Raw genomic sequence first — 17,665 nt, 5'->3', positions numbered from 1 at the left:
GCCCTTCCTCCTTCCGGTTGCTCTCTCGGGTGTTTTGGTCATGATTGTGCAAAAGTAACATGGCTACCCCATAGAGACTGGGTGACCACTTTATATTTCCCAAGTAAGTGTGTAATAGACTAAAGTCAGGGCTGAGGGGCTGGAGGGGTGGGTCAGCAGTTAGGAGCACTGGCTGTTTTCCTTAGCATCTGGGTTTGAGTCCAGGGACCAATGTTCCAGTTCCAGAGGATCCAACGCCCTCTTGTGGCCTCCACAGGTATTTCACAAGTGTGATGTACAGGGAAGCATGCAGACAAAACACTCACACTCATAAAAGAAAAATAAAGAAGTTAAAAAAAAAAAGTCAGGGCAAAGGTCAATGAGATTGCTGAGAGGGTAGAATGGCTTCTTATACAGCAAATATGACCACCTGAGTTCAATCCTTGGATCCTACAATGGGATGAGAGAACTGATTTCCATATGTATGCCATGGCACACACAAACAGACACACACTAATAGTTATTATTATATGTTAAATAAATATATATAAATAATATATTTAAATATGAATATGTAATAATAATCATTCTATAACTAATAATGATAATAATAGCAATAATACTTTTAAGTTGGTCTGCTAGTTAGCCAGTGCATACCAGTCCAGTCACAATAGCTGTGAAACACTAAAATGCTGCCCTCCACGGCCCATTGGCACTCCAGTTCCTCCTCCTACCGCTGATTCCTACCTAACAATGCCTGGATTCTCACAGCTTCCCAACTGGACAGGTCATGTGCTATACCGAAGGCCACAATGGGGAACCACGATCTAGCCAGATCCACTGGCGAAATCATCCATTCCAACTGGTCTAGCTAGACCTATGTGGGGTCATTGCTGAGTCTTTTCAACAATTACATCCATGTGTTTCCTGTTACTATAACAAAATACCTGAGGCAGAATAGTGTGCAATAGCATTTATTTGACTCAGAATCCTGAAGGTTGGAGGATCCAACCAGCACGGCACTGGCATCATATTGTGGACGCCCTGATTGCATCATATCATGGTAGAGGGAACAGGAAGGGAACTGTTAGGGCACAGAAGACCAATTGCCTTCCATTGGGCCCTGACTCTTAAGAGTTCTACCACCTAAACACTGCCATACTGAGGACCAAGCCTTCCATGTGTGAACTTCTGGGAGACAAACTGCATCTAAGCCATGGCAATAATAACTCTTGCTTATAAATAAGGTTTAATTATGGTTTTTAAATTATGATTCTCATTGAAGATGGAGCAGACGTGGGACTAGGAAAGGAGAGAAGAACCTATCACTCTCTGAAGGCGTCTGTATCCCCATCAGGGTCCAGTCCTCATGTAAACCAAGAGGTAAGCAGTTTCCCGCCTAGAAAGCAAAGAGCACATGTCAGCACAGAGAAACGAAGCATCCAGAGTGAAACCGTGGTACAGTGGGCATCAGTAAACCTCCTGGCTCTTAGGTCAAGCAGCTGACACACAGGTCAGTGACCCACTTGTGTGTTCATTCCCCCAGAGGGCAAAATGGCTACCTGAGTGAGGAGCTGTGAGGTGCATCTAAATCAGATAGTGAAAACCTGTGGGACCACAAAATACGTGCAACTCTGTTTCTGCAAATGGATTCAACCACAGAAGTGATTTAAATCAGTCGCTCAGCCAGGCGTGATGGCGTACGTTTTTAATCCCAGCACTCGGGAGGCAGAGTCAGGCGGATCACTGTGAGTTCGAGGCCAGCCTGGTCTACAAAGTGAGTCCAGGACAGCCAAGGCTACACAGAGAAACCCTGTCTCGAAAAACCAAAAATAAATAAAATTAATCAGTCGCTCGTGTATTGTGTGCTGCCTTCTCTGCGCTACAGGGGTGGGGGTGGGGTGGGGGGTGGGGGAGCCACAGAGCTGCGCCGCAGGGAGTTGTGTTGCAGGGAGTTGTGTTCCACGGAGCTGACAACCTCCTCACTCTTTACAGAGAGTCAGCCAGTTCCTGCTCTAAACCAGGAAGGCACCAGCAACAATCAGAAGCAAAGATCTGGCGTCGAGAAGAGTGACACTTGAAAGGAAGAGAGAAGGCTGGCAAGTAGGTTGAAGGGGGATTTCAAACCAATCGCATCTATTTTTCTCTTTTGGTTTTTTGAGACAGGGTTTCTCTGCTTCTCTCTTTTTCCTGTGGTCAAGCCTGACTCTGAGCTGAGAACCATCTCTGATCACCTTTCATGTTCGTCCTTGTTCCCAGACTGGGGGGGGGGGGGGGGGGGGGGGGGGGGCGGAGGGAAGCTGGGAAAGCTTGATGGAGACTCTTTTATCTATCTTCATCCAGCTTTTTCTTTTTCTCTCCAGCTCCCCCCCCCATAGCAATTGGTTTTAAGAGGTACTTGTTGATGTTTCACTAAATGCTAAGCATACATAAATGAAAAGGGTCAGCCTTTCCCCCTCAAAGAGTACATATGAAAAGTGAAAGAAAGTTATATAAGCAAGCAATTAAGAGATGGGTTTTGTTGTCGGGGAGGCACTCTCAAGATGCAGAGACAGCGTTGAGACCCCCTCACACACACACACACACACACACACACACACACACACACACACACACACACCTGCCTTGGTTGACCTGTAAAGGCTTTGCGCAGCAGCAAAAGGCCATGGGTAACAAAACCTGAGGCTGACTTTGCAACTAGGAAGAAAAATGGCAGACACAGCGTTTGGATTCCACTACGAGTCCACAGGCACTACTGAAATCTCAGTATCGAGAAAAGCATGATGTAGTGGGACGGGTAGTCACAGATAACGCTGACTAGTTGGTCTCAGGGGAGTCATCAGAATGTAAGAAACACCAGAGCCATTATGAGTTTCACACAGCCAAGAATTCAGAGTGAGCTCCTAGGGTTACAAGACCCCCGTCCTCTTACCACCGATATCTGTGATTCCCATAGGTACACTGAACGTCCTCCCAGGTGACCTGGAAGCACAGAAGGAAAAAGTCAGCACACAACTCCGTGTGCAGTGTCCCCGAGACCGCACGGCACTGTAACTCACCCTCCCCCACCCCAGTGAAATCCGTTCCTCTCTTTAAGCCTGGTTATGCCTATCCAAGAGTCACAACTCTGGCTTTAAAGAAGTTTCCCACCGAGTCTGAAGTGCCCGGGGCACTGAGCTCGCAGTGTAGTTATAAACCAAATGCAGTTTTCAAGTGGGGGGGGGGGGGGGGGGACTTTGCACTTCGTTAAAAATGCCTCCATTCAGAGGACAGGACCACAGTCTTCGGGGTGAGGACTCAGGTAGCCCGCGGTCCCAGATTTATTAGAGGTACCTAATCTGGGGCGAGTAGCAATGTGGCTGATGTTTCTCACCCAACAAACGTGTGAATCGTTGAAGCAGAACCATTTCCCATCCACAGGATTCCGGATGTAGGCACAGTAATGACCGAAGTCAGCCATCCCGACATGAGCAATCACGGCAAAGAGTTCATAGTGTACTTCAGACTGGAGAGAGACAAACGCAGAGACACTTGCAAATGTCGCATTTCCCACTTCAAACCTACAAAGAAGAGACAGTCTTCCCCCCCCCCCCCCCCACCATACAGACTCTCCTAAGATGTTATTAACTTGGGACAATTGAATTAAATTTTCCTCTGATGAAATATGGTTCAACAAGTGACTACTTTGATATTATTATCCTCAGAGCAGACTCTGGCTATTCAATACGAAAGTTTAGTTGGTTCTAAGAACCTGAAACTTTGCATTAGTTTAGGTGTCTGTGAGTATTCCAAGTGCCATTTCAAATGGGAAGTACCAAATTGCAGGTCCTTTTTCTAAATGCTCCGAGGCATTTACATAAAGCCCAGTCCTTAGAAAAAGGAAGCTTTCGGAATCTTTAAAAGCAAAGGCGAAGGCCTGCCGTGACAGTGGGGAGATGGCCCAGCATCGCTTCAGAACTACATAGGTTTGATCATTACAGATTGCTTAAGAAAGAAAGGCTGCCTTGGGCTGGCAAGATGGCTCAGCAGGTAAGGGTGACTGCCTCAAAGACTGGTGACCTCGGGACCCAGGTGGTGGAAGGAGAGAGTTGACTCCCACAAGTTGCCCTCTGACCCCCACTCATGCCATACACACACACTAACAAACAAATAAATACAACTCACTTTTTAAATTTCATTTTTAAAGAAGAAAAGCAGAAAGAAGCCTGGAATAGGTATGTGCTTTTGTGAATCATACCAAGTTGTGGTCGGTTCTCCACTGTTGTTTATACCAAAGATGGCCAAATGGGGGGCCCGGGTACCTGGATGAGGGCCTGACCCAGGATGTGTTTGGCTTACATGATGCTGGTCCGTGTCACCTCACAGTCTGCTGAGTTATGGGCCCATCTCTGACATGGACTCACTACTCACAACTAGAGCACTTATGAGTGAGTGGGTCCAGCCCCTGATGGGGATGGATGGCTACCTCAGATGGCCACAGAGTCTACTGTTATGCATGAAGGATGGAAGGCAGGCCTCACCTGTCCCTGGGTATCACCGAAGTCTTTCTCAGTTGACAGAACCTGACTGAAATCCAAGCTCTGGGGGAAACACACGGAGTGGCAGATCTTTTCCGTTTGTGAGTTCCTGGTGAAGAATCTCATGAGCTGGATGGTCAAGGTTTGGGGCAAATGAGTCAGTTCCAGAGCCTGAAAAGGCAAAGTCAGCATGAAGATGAAGTCCTTAGGCACCTTTTGGACTCACAGAGACTGAGTGTCACCCACCACACATCTGCACAGAAGGTCTCTGCTCAGGCAGAGGACCCCAGCCTAAGCCGGAGAGGAAAGCCCTACCCGCTGCTCTTGAACCATCATCCTTTCTTGTCCCTAAAAGGCTCTTCCTGTCCCTTTTGGTGATGAAATCTGAGATGCTACGTCTGAAGTTATGCAAAACAGGAGTCCTAGGGTGCCAGGTACTGGCTGGACCCAGATTCCCTATGTCAGCCATTAGGTTAGGAGATGCCCTTAAAGGATCTGAAAAGGCTTGTCAGGAACCCCACCGGGCAATCCCAGATCAGCGAAGAGTCTGGGTTTAAAGAGTACCTGTGTCCAAGGTGTTGTCTTCCCACAGCTCTCACAGAAGCACTTGTCTGAGCTTGCTAACTCTTTGGGCTGGAAGAAACAGCGCAAGGCATCCTCCTGCCCCAGCCAAGAGAACAAATACAAGGCAGCATTGGTGTTTCCTGTCTCAAAAAGCAGCCCCCTCCCTCTCCTAGTGGAAGCCTGAGCTACCCTTTAGTCCCCTTTCCCCTGAGTGGACACATGTGATACACAGAGCAGAATTTCAGAAAGTACCCACTGGCAGAGGAACGGAGCTGGAGGGGACTTGCCAGGGGAAGAACGAGAGGAAACCGGGAGGCAGGGGAGGGATTGGCCCCGGGTATTACAGGGGAAACACAGGTCATTTTTTAAAAATTGTGTTGCATTTTGTTGTGGTGGTGGTGGTGGTAGAGAGGCCCACACATGCCAAGGCACATATGTGTAGGACCCGGGGATCAAACTCAGGTCATAACGTGGCAGCAAGGCCCTTCACTTGCTACATCATCTTGCCAGCCCACAAGTTGCTTTTAAAACTCCAAGGGTGGGTGACAGACGCAAGGGGAAAATGGCTACCTCAGGATACCCAACATCACCAACAAGACGTCTCTCACCAGCGTTTTCAGGGGCTTGGAGTCCATATCAAAGAGAGGAAGAGAGAGGGTGAGCAGCTTGCTCCTTCTGCTCCTCTCCGCCTCACAGCCCCCGCAAATCAGGGACTCCTTGGTCCAGATTGTGAACAGGGCCTGCAGCTGCTCGGCCTGCAAGTAGAGAGTGAGATGTTAAGATGACCCAGGAGCCTGGATAGGTGGTTTCTAAACAGAAGTTCAGAAATGGCCGACACAAAATTTTGCTTCCCCTCCACATGAAGAAACCACCCAGGGAGCTACAGGGGCGGAGCATTGACTTATTCCTCGCTAACAGTGCCCACAATAGCGGAGCAGGTCCCACAAGCAGGTCCCACATCTCACGGCACTGACTTCTCCAGATCCCCGCCCTTACCAAGTCCACGTCCGTGATCTGGTCCTTAGTCAGGTTCCAGATTGTAAGGTAGAGATGAGCAGCATCGTGCTGGACGGACACTGGTCGGAGGGAAGCACAGTTAGCAAGGAGACATCGCACGCCCTTGTAGAGCCGGCCGGACACCAGGCACGAGATCACTCGCCACTCTGTCCTTTCCCAGCATTCCCTCACTTTCAAGAAGACTCAATAAAAAATAAGCTCGGCGTTGACTCTTTGTTTAAGAGTTTCTCCTAGAACTCTGAACGACAGATAGCAACTATTTTCACCCCTTTTTCTGCCCAGCAGGTACTACATGACTGGACTCCTCCGCCCCTGCTGGCAACTTTTATTCACTTCACTAAAAGCGGGTCTCTGCCTAATCTGACCAGGTTTCCCCAAAGTTGCCAGAATAAAGGAGCGAAGAGAAAAGAACAACTCCATGTTAGATGATCCCGGGCAAGACAAGCAGGAGCTTTACAGGGAACTGTCTCCCTGTAGTGTGAGTAGGTCTGAAATTGTGAACAGACACAACTGACTTTAATGGTGTTGGGCCAACGTGTGAAGTGAGAAAAGGTGAGAAACAAACTTCAGACTATTTCATAAAAGGGCAAATCTGCACCAAAATGTGAAGACATTTCAGGCCAAGGCAGTTTCTGAGAACATGTCGCATCTTCCATCTTCCGTTATAGCATCACTGCCTTCCTTTTTTTTTTTTTTTTTTTTTTTTTTTAGTTTTTGAGACAGGGTTTCTCTGTGTAGCCTTGGCTGTCCTGGACTCACTCTGTAGACCAGGCTGGCCTCGAACTCACAGCAATCTGCCTGCCTCTGCCTCCCGAGTGCTGGGATTAAAGACATGCGCCACCACGCCCAGCTATCACTGCCTTCCCTTAATGATACATATCTCAACATAAACTTGACAGTCATTTTTCTTCCATTTGATTTTTGATCTGTCCTGCTTCTAAACTGTACGTTCCCTGGAGGCAAAATCTCTGTCACTCTCATTTGCGTCTATGCACATCAAGCCTTCAATGATGAATATGAACATTATATGTTAATAAAATATATTAATTAATCTATATAATGAACCCCAAGTTAAAAAAAAATAGCCTACCAGATGATTAAAATTGATTTACCCAGGGAATTATATGAAGATGGTTTCCTGTCTCAGAGCTAATCCTGACATAAGGAAAATTGGATTATGTATGGTTCTGTAATGATCAGTTTTGTTTAGATTTATTTATTTTATATGCATATATGTTTTGCATGCATGTATGTATGTATGTATGTATGTATGTATGTGTACTGTGTGCATGCCTTGAAGGTCAGAAGAGGGCATCCAATCCCCTGGAAGTGGAGTTACAAATGGTTGTGAACTAGCCCATGGGTCGTAAGAACTAAACCCAGGTCCTTTGCAGGGGCAGCATGAGCTCTAACCACTGAGGCAGCTCTCCAGCTCCTGTGATGGTCAGTCTTAATTGTCCACTTGACACACTTGAAAAACGCCTGGTAAGAGTGTCTCAGCCGGGCGGGGGGCTGTGCAGATGAAGTTGGCCTGTGGACATATCTGCAGGGGTTGTGCTGTGTTAACTGACACGGAAAGACCCAGATCACTGTGGGCTACACTATTCCCGTGTTTGGGTCCTAGGCTGTATGAAAATAGAGTAATCTATGTTTTAGAGGCGTGTGGGCACGCGTTCCATCTTAGCGTGACTGTGGGTGTGATTTGCCCCACTGTTCCAAGTCCCCACCCCCATTCTGACTCTCCTGCTGTGGCAGACTGCACCACACTGGACTTATGAGCTAAAGGAAACCCTTTCTCCCCAAGTTGCTTTTCTTCAGGGTATTTTATCACAGGAACAGAAATGAAACTGGGATGGCTGCTGTCTGCAGTCATCCCAGAGCCAAGAGTCCCCAGGCATCTACAGAATGCAAGGATATTTGCCTATCCCCACTATATAGCTCACACTCTGGAGTACTAAAGGAAATGCATGTCCCTGAGAAGCCATGTTCTAATGGAGGACAGGTTCCAACCAGCCATAATTTGAACACCCCTAGGGTGCACAGAGCACTATGGGAAGCTAAAGAAAAGTGAGACTAGGAAATGAGATGGTTAAGAAGACAGCTTCTAGGAGTCTAATTCTTCATAAAAAGTAATTAAATGATCACAAAATAAAAATAAAAAATAGAGGGTAAACAAAAGCAAAAGCACTTTCTGAACAAGCCTGAGGGTTTTAATCTGAACATTGGCACCCACTGTGTCCAGAGACTATTCCCAGAAGCTATTCCCTGCCCTCTGCATTTGCCACATCAAACACTCTGCGGCCCTCGTAGACCTGCATGCGTATACGTAAAATAATAAACATATAAATAAATAATTCTTAAAATAAATTTTTTAAAAGATCATATATGTCAAACCCAAACTTAATATCACACTGTGTGAAGGAAATCTGAGCTCTTTCCCCAAGATTTGCAGCAAATTAAGAATATTCAAATACCAACAGAAACACTGGCTGCTTTTCCAGAGGGCCTGAGTTTAATCCCCAGGACCAACATGGCATGTAACCTTTGTCTGTAACTCTAGTTACAGATCCAACAACCTCTTGTGGCCTCCAAGGGCACCAGGACCACACCTGATACACTGAGATATATGCAGGCAAAATACCCATAATCATAAAAAATATTTTTAATAAGTCAAATTCTGAATTTTTTTAAAGAACCACAAGAAACTATGCATCCTAGCATCTCCAAAGGAACACAATAACTACTTTCTAGCAACAGACCACAAAAGAAAGCCAGGTGGTGGTGGCGCATGCCTTTAATCCCAGTACTTGGGGGGCAGAGGCAGGTGAATCTCTATGAGTTTGAAGCCAGTTTGGTCTACAGAGCGAGTTCCAGGACAGCCAGGGCTGCTACACAGATAAATCCTGTCTCAAAAAAAAAAAAACAAAAAAAAAAAAAAAAAAAAAAAAAAAGAAAAGAAAAGAAAAAAGAAAAAAAAAGAAAAGAAAAGAAAAAGAAAAAGAAAAAGAAAGAAAGGAAGAAAGAAAGAAAACTAATTTAATGAGATACCAGAAAATGAAAACATCAATCAAGTTAAAAAGGAAAACTGTTATATGAGTGAAAAAAAATCAGCATACATAGAGATAATTTAAAAATCATGGCACTAATGACTTCAATAAGTTTAAATTAAACAATAACACAAAAGAGGTCCTCCCCAGTGTTGGTCAGGCAGAGGAAGTTCTCCAAGCATGAAGTCAGATCTTTTGAAATAACCTAATCAGAAAAATGAAAAATAAATTACAAAAAACAAAAAATCAAGGTCTAGGGAACATACTGCATGAAATTAATTACCAAAACACTTATAATACAAGTACTGTGAGAGGAGATGGTAGAGCTGGAGAGATGACTTCGAGGTTAAGAACACTGCCTGTTCTCCCAAAGATCTTGAGTTCAATTCCCAGCAGCCAGATGGTGGCTCACAACCATCTATAATGAGATCTGGTGCCCTCTTCTGGCTACAGACATAAATGCCGATAGAATACTGTAAAAATAATAAATATGCAACTCTTTTAAAAAGAGAGAGAAAGAGAGATGATAAAGGCACAGAAAACCTACTGAATTAATCAATGACAACTTTCCAAATCATGGCAAATATAGACATCCAAGTCCAGGAAGCTCAAAAGCCTCCTAATAGATTTAGTTAGAAAAGACCCTTTTAAAGACAAGAGTGGCATGAGATATACAAAATCCTGAACAACAAAAACAAAAAATACCAACCAGTGTGCCCTTAGAGGTGTTGCAGGTGTGGCTGCTGTGTCGCATGTGTGTCAGTAGACGGCAGAGAAGAGACAGGCAATATTTACACTCAGCATTCTGACCTCTGAACATCTAAAGGATTTGTAGCCTAACACTCCCTGACCTGAGTCGATGACCACCAGTCCAGCATTGAACAGGTTAGGACATGTTCCCAGGGTGGGAAGCAAGCCAGTGACTAGAAGAACCCTGGCTGGGACCATGGGCTCCAGGCAGGAGTGATCCTGAGATAGACCCTCCCACAAGACCACTTAGATGGCCCAGGTAAGAAGCAAGCCCAAGATGACCACCAGATTCAAACCATTGGGTCCAGACAGGAAGCTAGACTCAGATGACCACTAGTCCACTGTCCAGGCCTAGAGGAACAGCCCATGCCCAAGATGACATGTTGATGTCTGAGGGCTATGCAGCACTGGCACCACCCTTCCTATGGATATCATGGGAGAGCTGACCCTGGTGGTGTGAGAGCAAGAGTGCTGACCCCACCCTTGGGTAGCTGCAGCACTTGGGAGAGTGTGCCCTACACCTCATCTGAGCAGCACAATAGAGCTGTCCCTGATGCCAGGGCACAGGTGAGCCACCCTCGAGGGTGTGAGCATGAGAGGCTGGCCTCACAACTTGTCTGCTGTGAAGCATCGTGGACAAGGGAGAGATGCCATTCTCCCATCCTCACCACTTACCGCCTATGGCAAGCAGAAGATCTGACTCTGCTGCAGCACTCAGGAGATGTGGTCCTGCCCCTCACCTGCTGCAGTACTCAGGAGATCTGGTCTTGCCCCTCACCTGCTGCAGCACTCAGAAGAGCTGGTCCTGCCCCTCACCTGCTGCATCACTCAGGAGATCTGGTTCTGCCCCTCACCCACTGCAGCACTCAGGAGAGCTGGCCCTGCCCCTCACCTGCTGCAGCACTCAGGAGAGCTGTCCCTGCCCCTCACCTGCTGCAGCACTCAGGAGAGCCGGCCCTGCCCCTCACCTGCTGCAGCACTCAGGAGAGCCGGCCCTGCCCCTCACCTGCTGCAGCACTCAGGGAGCCGGCCCTGCCCCTCACCTACTGCAGACCTCAGGAGAGCCGGCCCTGCCCCTCACCTACTGCAGACCTCAGGAGAGCCGGCCCTGCCCCTCACCTACTGCAGACCTCAGGAGAGCCGGCCCTGCCTCTCACCTGCTGCAGCACTCAGGAGAGCCGGCCCTGCCCCTCACCTGCTGCAGCACTCAAGAGAGCAAGCCCACACCTCACCTGGGCAGCATAATAGAACTGGCCCTGGATGTGGAGACTGTAGATGAGCCAGCCCCAAAGGTGTGAGCACAGAAGAGCTATCCCTGCCTTTTGTCTGTTGTGTGGTGGCACAGATGAGGGAGAAGCGGCCTCCTCTCCTCCTTCACCCCTGGACACCTATGGCACCTGGGATCATGAGAGTGAGAGAATGGGCCATATCCCTCACAGGCTGCAACTCTCAGAAGAACAGGCCCTGCACTTCATCTGGGCAGCAGGGCACAGCTAGCCCTAGTTTCAGGGGTTGCAGGTGAGCCAGCCCTATGAGTGTGAAAGTGTGAGATCCAGCAGGCTGACCAACTCAGATACCTCTCAGAACTAGATCCAGAGCTTTGAATTGGCCTACAAAACATGCACCCATTGATGAACTACTGGAGTGCATGGAGTGTAGTCCTACTACAGATCCAAAACTATGAGGTCTCCATGACACAGGGCAACAACCGAATATCCAAGAGGAGTGCCAGTGAGATTCCAGTTTTGATACTGTATCAGAATCCAGAGGCCTCATATCAGACCAATGAATTGCTGCAATAAACATTTGCAAACAAAGAAGTGTGGACAAAAGGGTATATATACTGTGGCACACAGTGGGACACACTGCAGCTTCCACAATGAGATATTTTTTCTCTGTTGTTGGGAAGGTTTCAAGGGTGGAGGGCAGGTATGAGGAGAGGGAGAGATGAGTGGGATTAGGGTACATTATGTCAAATTCACAAAGAACCAATAAAAAGGTTTTTTTTAAGCCAACGAAGTATGTGCGTGCATGCGTGTGTGCGTGTGTGTGTGTGTGTGTCCCTCAAAAAAAAGAAAGAAAAATAAAATTTTTCCAATAAAAACAAAAACCTAAGAAATTCTTCACCAGATTTGCCCCATTAGAAATGCCTATAAAAGTACAAGACAGGCAAGACAGTGTACCTTCTATACATAAAAAAAAAAACTATTCATAAAGATGTACAAGAAAAAAGAAAGATGCTGAGGGTGGTGGCACATGCCTTAAGCCTAGGAAGCAGGGAGCAGAGGCTAGGGGACCAGGAGGTCAATGTCAACCAGCTACATAGTGAGCTTGAAGTGAAGAAAAGATGAAGAAGAGGAAGAGGAGGGGATACAGATGAGTGGGAGAGGGAAGACGAGAGGGAGGAAAGGGAAAAAAACATGGAATTATCCAAAACAAATACTAAAATTTTACATCATTACAAGGGCATGCCTCATTTATCAGTGGTAATAGTTCATGTAAACCAGTCCCCCACTGACACATCAAAAACCAAAACTCAATGATGTCTACAAGAAAATCATTTTACTGGTAAAGACACACAGAATGAAAGTAAAAGGCTGAAAAGGGTACAAGAAAATCAAAACCAAAGGCAGCTGGCAGCAGCTATACTTGTACCAGCAAAGTAAACTTAAAATTCCAATGCTGTGTAAAAGGAGACAGAGAGGTCCGAGAGTAATAAGAAAGCAATCAATTCAACAGAAAGATTTAACAATTGTAAACATACACACTTCCAAAACGGAAGCACCCAGTTACATAAGGCAAATATTCCTAGGTCTAAACACAGAGATGGATTCCAAAATAATAATAGTTGGGTGCTTCAATACCCCCATTTTCAACAATGGAAAAATCATCTGAACCAAAACAAAACAACAACAACAACAACAACAACAGTGCTGGTGAGATGGCTCACCACAGAACAAACACTTTGCTCCTCAGACCTGGGTGCAACACCTAAAACCCACAGTGGAAGGAAGGCATCAACTCCACACAGTTCTTCTCTGACCGCTAAACACAAGCTGTGGTATAGATGCACCCTCACTACACACACACACACACACACACACACACACACACACACACACAGCACAGCACATATGTAAGATAACAATAATAAACAAAGTTTTAAACTTTCTTACAACCAACAATGAGTTAAGCAATACTATACCCCAAGTGGATTCAACACACATTTACAGAACATTCCAAATCAAAACCGAGTAAGGAAAAAGCATTCTGCTGTAATGTAGTTCATTCAGTTTATTGCATATTTTATAAAGGACTAGAAGAGAAGAATCCAAAGTCAAGCCTGCTGAGTTAGAACCTCCGAAGGAAAGACCTTCTAGTTCCATTCTGTGGCTGTGATAAAATACGGTGACAAAAGCAGCTTAGAGGAGGGAAAGGTTTATCTGGGGTACACTTTGAGGTCACAAGTCCATCAGTAACATGGAGGCAGGAAACTCTAACAGGAACATGAAAGAGAAACCATGGAGAAATGCTGCTCGCTGGCTTGTTCTCCAGCTCATGCTCAACTGACTTTCTTTCATTCTTTTCATTTTCTTTCTTTTTTTTTTTTTTTTTTTTTTTTTTGGTTTTTCGAGACAGGGTTTCTCTGTGTAGCCTTGGCCATCCTGGACTCACTTTGTAGACCAGGCTGGCCTCGAACTCACAGAGATACACCTGCCTCTGCCTCCCGAGTGCTGGGATTAAAGGCGTGCGCCACCACGCCCGGCTTTTCTTCTTTTTTGGTTTTTCGAGACAGAGTTTGTCTGTCCTATACTCATTTTGTAGACCAGGCTGGCCTCAAACTCACAGAGATCCACCTGCCTCTGCCTCTCAGTGCTGGGATTAAAGGCCTGTGCCATCATGCCTGGCTTCAATTGACTTTCTTATACAGCCTGGGACCACCTGTCCAGGGATGTGTCTGGGCCACAGTGTGCTGAGCCCTCCTATGTCAATTAACACTCTACACAGTCATGTCCAGACACAGCTACACACCAGTCTAATCTGAGCAATCCCTCCATGAGACTTCCTTATCAGGTGATTATTGGCTGTGTCGAGTTGACAGTTAGAAGCTAACCAGGGCAAAGGGCAACAGGGAGGATAGCTCTGTGTTTTGGCAAAGGTACACTTGGCTACAGGCAACATGGAGAAATGAGTGTTTATAGAGAACAATGTGCCAACCACCCAGACATTGCAGAAATGTATCAAGTCATGCACTGCACCTTGAAAATGGACAGGTGCCCTGCTCGTCTTTTTAAAGCCATTGCAAAACAGTGAGCTCCACACCACCTAGAGTCCACTTGCCCGTCCATTGCCCATCAGCCCCCTCCCTTGCTTTTTCCCTAAAGCTCCCCACCCCCACTGGGTATCCATGGGCAGGCGAGGGATGCAACGGCTCTTACACGGCACATTGTACTTCTGAAGGCAGCAAGCAAGGTCCATGGGCAGCACTGCTTTCTGTCGGCTATTCTGCATCTTCTCCAGCAACAAGAGCAGCTGAAAGGGGACACTTCTCTTCTGCTCATCTGCCTCCCGTGGCACGGTTATCCTGCCAAGTAAGATCAGCCAGGTGGCTCATACCCATCGCTCTTCGGGCGCGGGCACACTGAAACCACTGTAAGAGCTGCAAAGACTTTCAGCATCCAGGCCACCGGATTTAAGTTCCAATGGTGGAAATGGGTAGATTTATGCGCGTACGCAGGTGACTTAGGCACTGGCATGTACAGAATACCATACTAAGAGGGGGATGAGCACAGCCCCACCCCAACCAGACTCAGCCATCATGCTAAGGCCAATGCGTTCTGGGCCTACACCTGAGCAAGCAGGTAAACGTGCAACCTGAGCTACTTCACACTACAAAACCAAATAACGAATTAGGTCCTGGGAAGAAAGGGCAATGTGGTTTTGCCAGGGTTCACTTAGTTAGAGGCGACTCTCCCTTGCTTTGTGGATGAGGAAAAGGGAGAAAGCACGGGGCCAAATAAAGCCATCGATAAAATGGCTGCATCTGTCCACTTACATTAGACCACTGACTTCCTCTGATGTTAGTCCGGTCCCAACTCTAAACCAGTGAGTGTCACCCATGGTTGCACTTCAAAAGTATCTGAGGAGTCTATTTAAAAGCACAGTTGGGGCCTAGAGAGATGGCTCAGCAGTTAAAAATGCTTCTCCACAGTTCCCGGGTTCACGTTCCAGCACCTACATGGTGGCTCAGAGTTCCATGGGAACCAATTCCCTTCTCTGGCCTCTGTGGACACACATGTGGTGCACAGAGATAGATGCAGGCAAACTGCCCACATGCATAAAACAACTAAATAATAATTTTTAAAAAAATTTTATAGAGCAGCAATGAGCCACCCAACCTGAAACCAAATGGAGGTGGGGGGCAAGACTGTTATATATTTTTAAACTTCATAAGTGATGCAAACTTGCAGTACAAAATACACAAGAAAAGATCTTATGTCAGGCATCTCTGGAATGAAGACTTATAAAAGTCAAGGTCACTGTGAATAATCAAATAGTGTAAAACATAAAGGATATGAACATGAGTCATAGCTGTTACCTCTTCAGTATCTTCCTGAAGTCCACGTTCATCATGAACACCTGAATCAAGGAGTTAAGGCAACAGGTCTGTCCGATGTTGTGTAAACCAACCAGACCTAGAAAGTGAAGAGAGATAAGCACTGAAGGCAAGACACAACATGGAACAGAACTCAAGCATTTTTCTGGGGTTCTACTAAAAACATAAAATCCTGAGAAATGCTCTCACAGACACCAAGAGTTCGCCAGGGAGCTTGCAAGCAATCTGGGAAAGGGCAATCAGTCGTCAGGCTTTGAAAAAGCATAAATGGCAAAGCAAGACTTAGCAATGCACTAGTAAGAGTGACGTCACACTAAGAAACACTGAGAGCCCATGGGGGCAGCTGAGGGGAGCTGCTCCCTCCTCGCACTCTGCAATGCTGAGTCAGAACCACTGTGGTCAGCATGGCTCAGGGAAAACACGGACTCTGGTCTACAGTGCGCTCCAGGAGAGGAGTTGGTCCTCACCACAGAAATGGAGGACACTGCTGGGCAGTGGTGGTGCACGCCTTTAATCGCAGCACTCAGAGAGGCAGAGGTAGGCAGATCTCTGAGTTAGAGGCCAGGCTGCTCTACAGAGTAAGAGCCAGGACAGTCAGGGCTACACAGAGAAACTCTGTCTCAAAAACAAACAAACAAGCAAAAACAATAAGGAGAATAGAAGAAGAAGAAGAAGAAGAAGAAGAGAAGAAGAAAGAAAGAAGAAAAGAGAAGAGAAGAAAGAAGAAGAAGAAGAAGAAGAAGAAGAAGAAGAAGAAGAAGAAGAAGAAGAAGAAGAAGAAGAAGAAGAAAAAGAAGAAACAGAGGATAGTGATAGGGCTGTGGGGAAGACCCCACCAGCCCTAAACTTACCTCAAGAGGTGGCCACAACTTTCAAAGACATGAGAAAAGCAAAAACAATATGTCTGTGACACATCAGCAAGCAACCTCCTGTCCCACCCCAACCACAGGCTCAGCTGACCCCAGAAGGTGAGAGTCTGAAAAGCAAGAGACTATCCCAAATCTCAGGGTCCTGGGCAAAGAGCTTCTGAGACAGGACAAAGCACATGATTTCAGAGGCAATGGATTTCAGCTCCCGAATCATTGGGGGGCACCTTCCCTAAGCACACGAAAGTCAACGGAGTGGCAGAGCGCACACGCGCCACTTCCAAAAATGCAGTGTGAGCAAAGCATCTCTACACAGCGATAAGCGAGGGTGGGAGGGCGCTAATGACCATAAGGGCTGTCCCAGGCGCTGCCATGTTCTCCCGACAGCTCTTTCTTCCTCTTCATGTTTTTCTCTTCCTCCAGTTCTGAGTGCTGCTGAGGCTCAGTCGCAACCGACTGGCAGGGTTTCCTCAGGATCCCAAACCCCTTGCCCATGAGTGATCACGTCCAAACCCCCGGAGGCTGGGACTGCCAGACTGGAGGTCAGAATTCCAGGACTTAGCCTCCAGGGAGAGTCCACACAAGCTGGAGCCAATGGATCCTCTGTGGAAACACAAAGCCACAGGCAGCCGTAAGACTGGGAACGAATCCATGCCGCCAGCCCTCACTGTTGCTGGAGGAAGGCCCGCTTAGACAGCTCTACAGCGGGAATTGATGGCAATGCAGCCCTTCTTCTACCTTTTCGTTTCCCCTTCATCGGCATGGACTGCAGTGTATAAACACTTCCTCCCGGGGTCTCAGTCTCAGCAAACGGCCTGGACCACAAACCTACCATCCCCTTGACCCTCACTCTCAGTCCTTAACAGATGAAAAAGGTATCCGTTCCACGGGCTAGAGACCGCTCACTGGCAAATCTCTTGCTCTGCACATCCTCGGCCCCCTGGGACATGCCTGCAGACATCTAAGGGCCTTCCCCTGGGAAGCCTGTCCTAGGTTCTCAGGTAGGCGTTGGGGCCATCTCTGCTGTTAGCGCGCTGTGCCCAGTTACTCACATTCTGACGTGAGTGTGGAATTGGTGGCTCGCAGCTCAGGCCCCACCTTCCACAGACATCCCTTCCCAGACCCAAAGTAAAACTGAGTCCCTTTCACCCAAACCAAGGCCTCATAAGAACACTATCATATTACAAATGAGGAAACGAACTACTGTGAACCCCCAGTTCTTACTTCCTCCTGACAACACAGACCTCAGGCACCTGTAAGCCCTCCCTCAAATTCATTGAGATCCCTGGAGGTCTCCCGTGTGTTTCA

General features: G+C 47.0%; 1 protein-coding gene and 1 non-coding gene across 2 annotated transcripts; one reads left to right on the top strand and one right to left on the bottom strand.

Annotated features, from left to right (window-relative positions):
* Window positions 1-1,144: 1,144 nt before the first annotated feature.
* Usp18 (ubiquitin specific peptidase 18) lies at window positions 1,145-16,942 on the bottom strand. Its single transcript, XM_051155282.1, has 10 exons — window positions 16,705-16,942; window positions 15,474-15,570; window positions 14,314-14,459; window positions 6,057-6,136; window positions 5,669-5,815; window positions 5,061-5,156; window positions 4,500-4,667; window positions 3,353-3,484; window positions 2,912-2,961; window positions 1,145-1,378 (listed from the first exon to the last, which is right to left on the bottom strand). Exons 1-10 carry the CDS (start codon window positions 16,850-16,852, stop codon window positions 1,333-1,335), a joined length of 1,110 nt encoding a protein of 369 aa, XP_051011239.1. The 5' UTR covers window positions 16,853-16,942; the 3' UTR covers window positions 1,145-1,332.
* On the top strand, window positions 9,837-9,968 carry LOC127197778 (small nucleolar RNA SNORA17). The gene has a single exon (XR_007831744.1). It is a non-coding gene; the product is annotated as a small nucleolar RNA SNORA17 (small nucleolar RNA).
* Window positions 16,943-17,665: the final 723 nt, after the last annotated feature.

The sequence above is a fragment of the Acomys russatus genome, chromosome 13, assembly GCF_903995435.1.
Source record: "Acomys russatus chromosome 13, mAcoRus1.1, whole genome shotgun sequence".
Classification (NCBI taxonomy): domain Eukaryota; kingdom Metazoa; phylum Chordata; class Mammalia; order Rodentia; family Muridae; genus Acomys; species Acomys russatus.
This window is presented reverse-complemented; position numbering and strand designations above follow the sequence as displayed.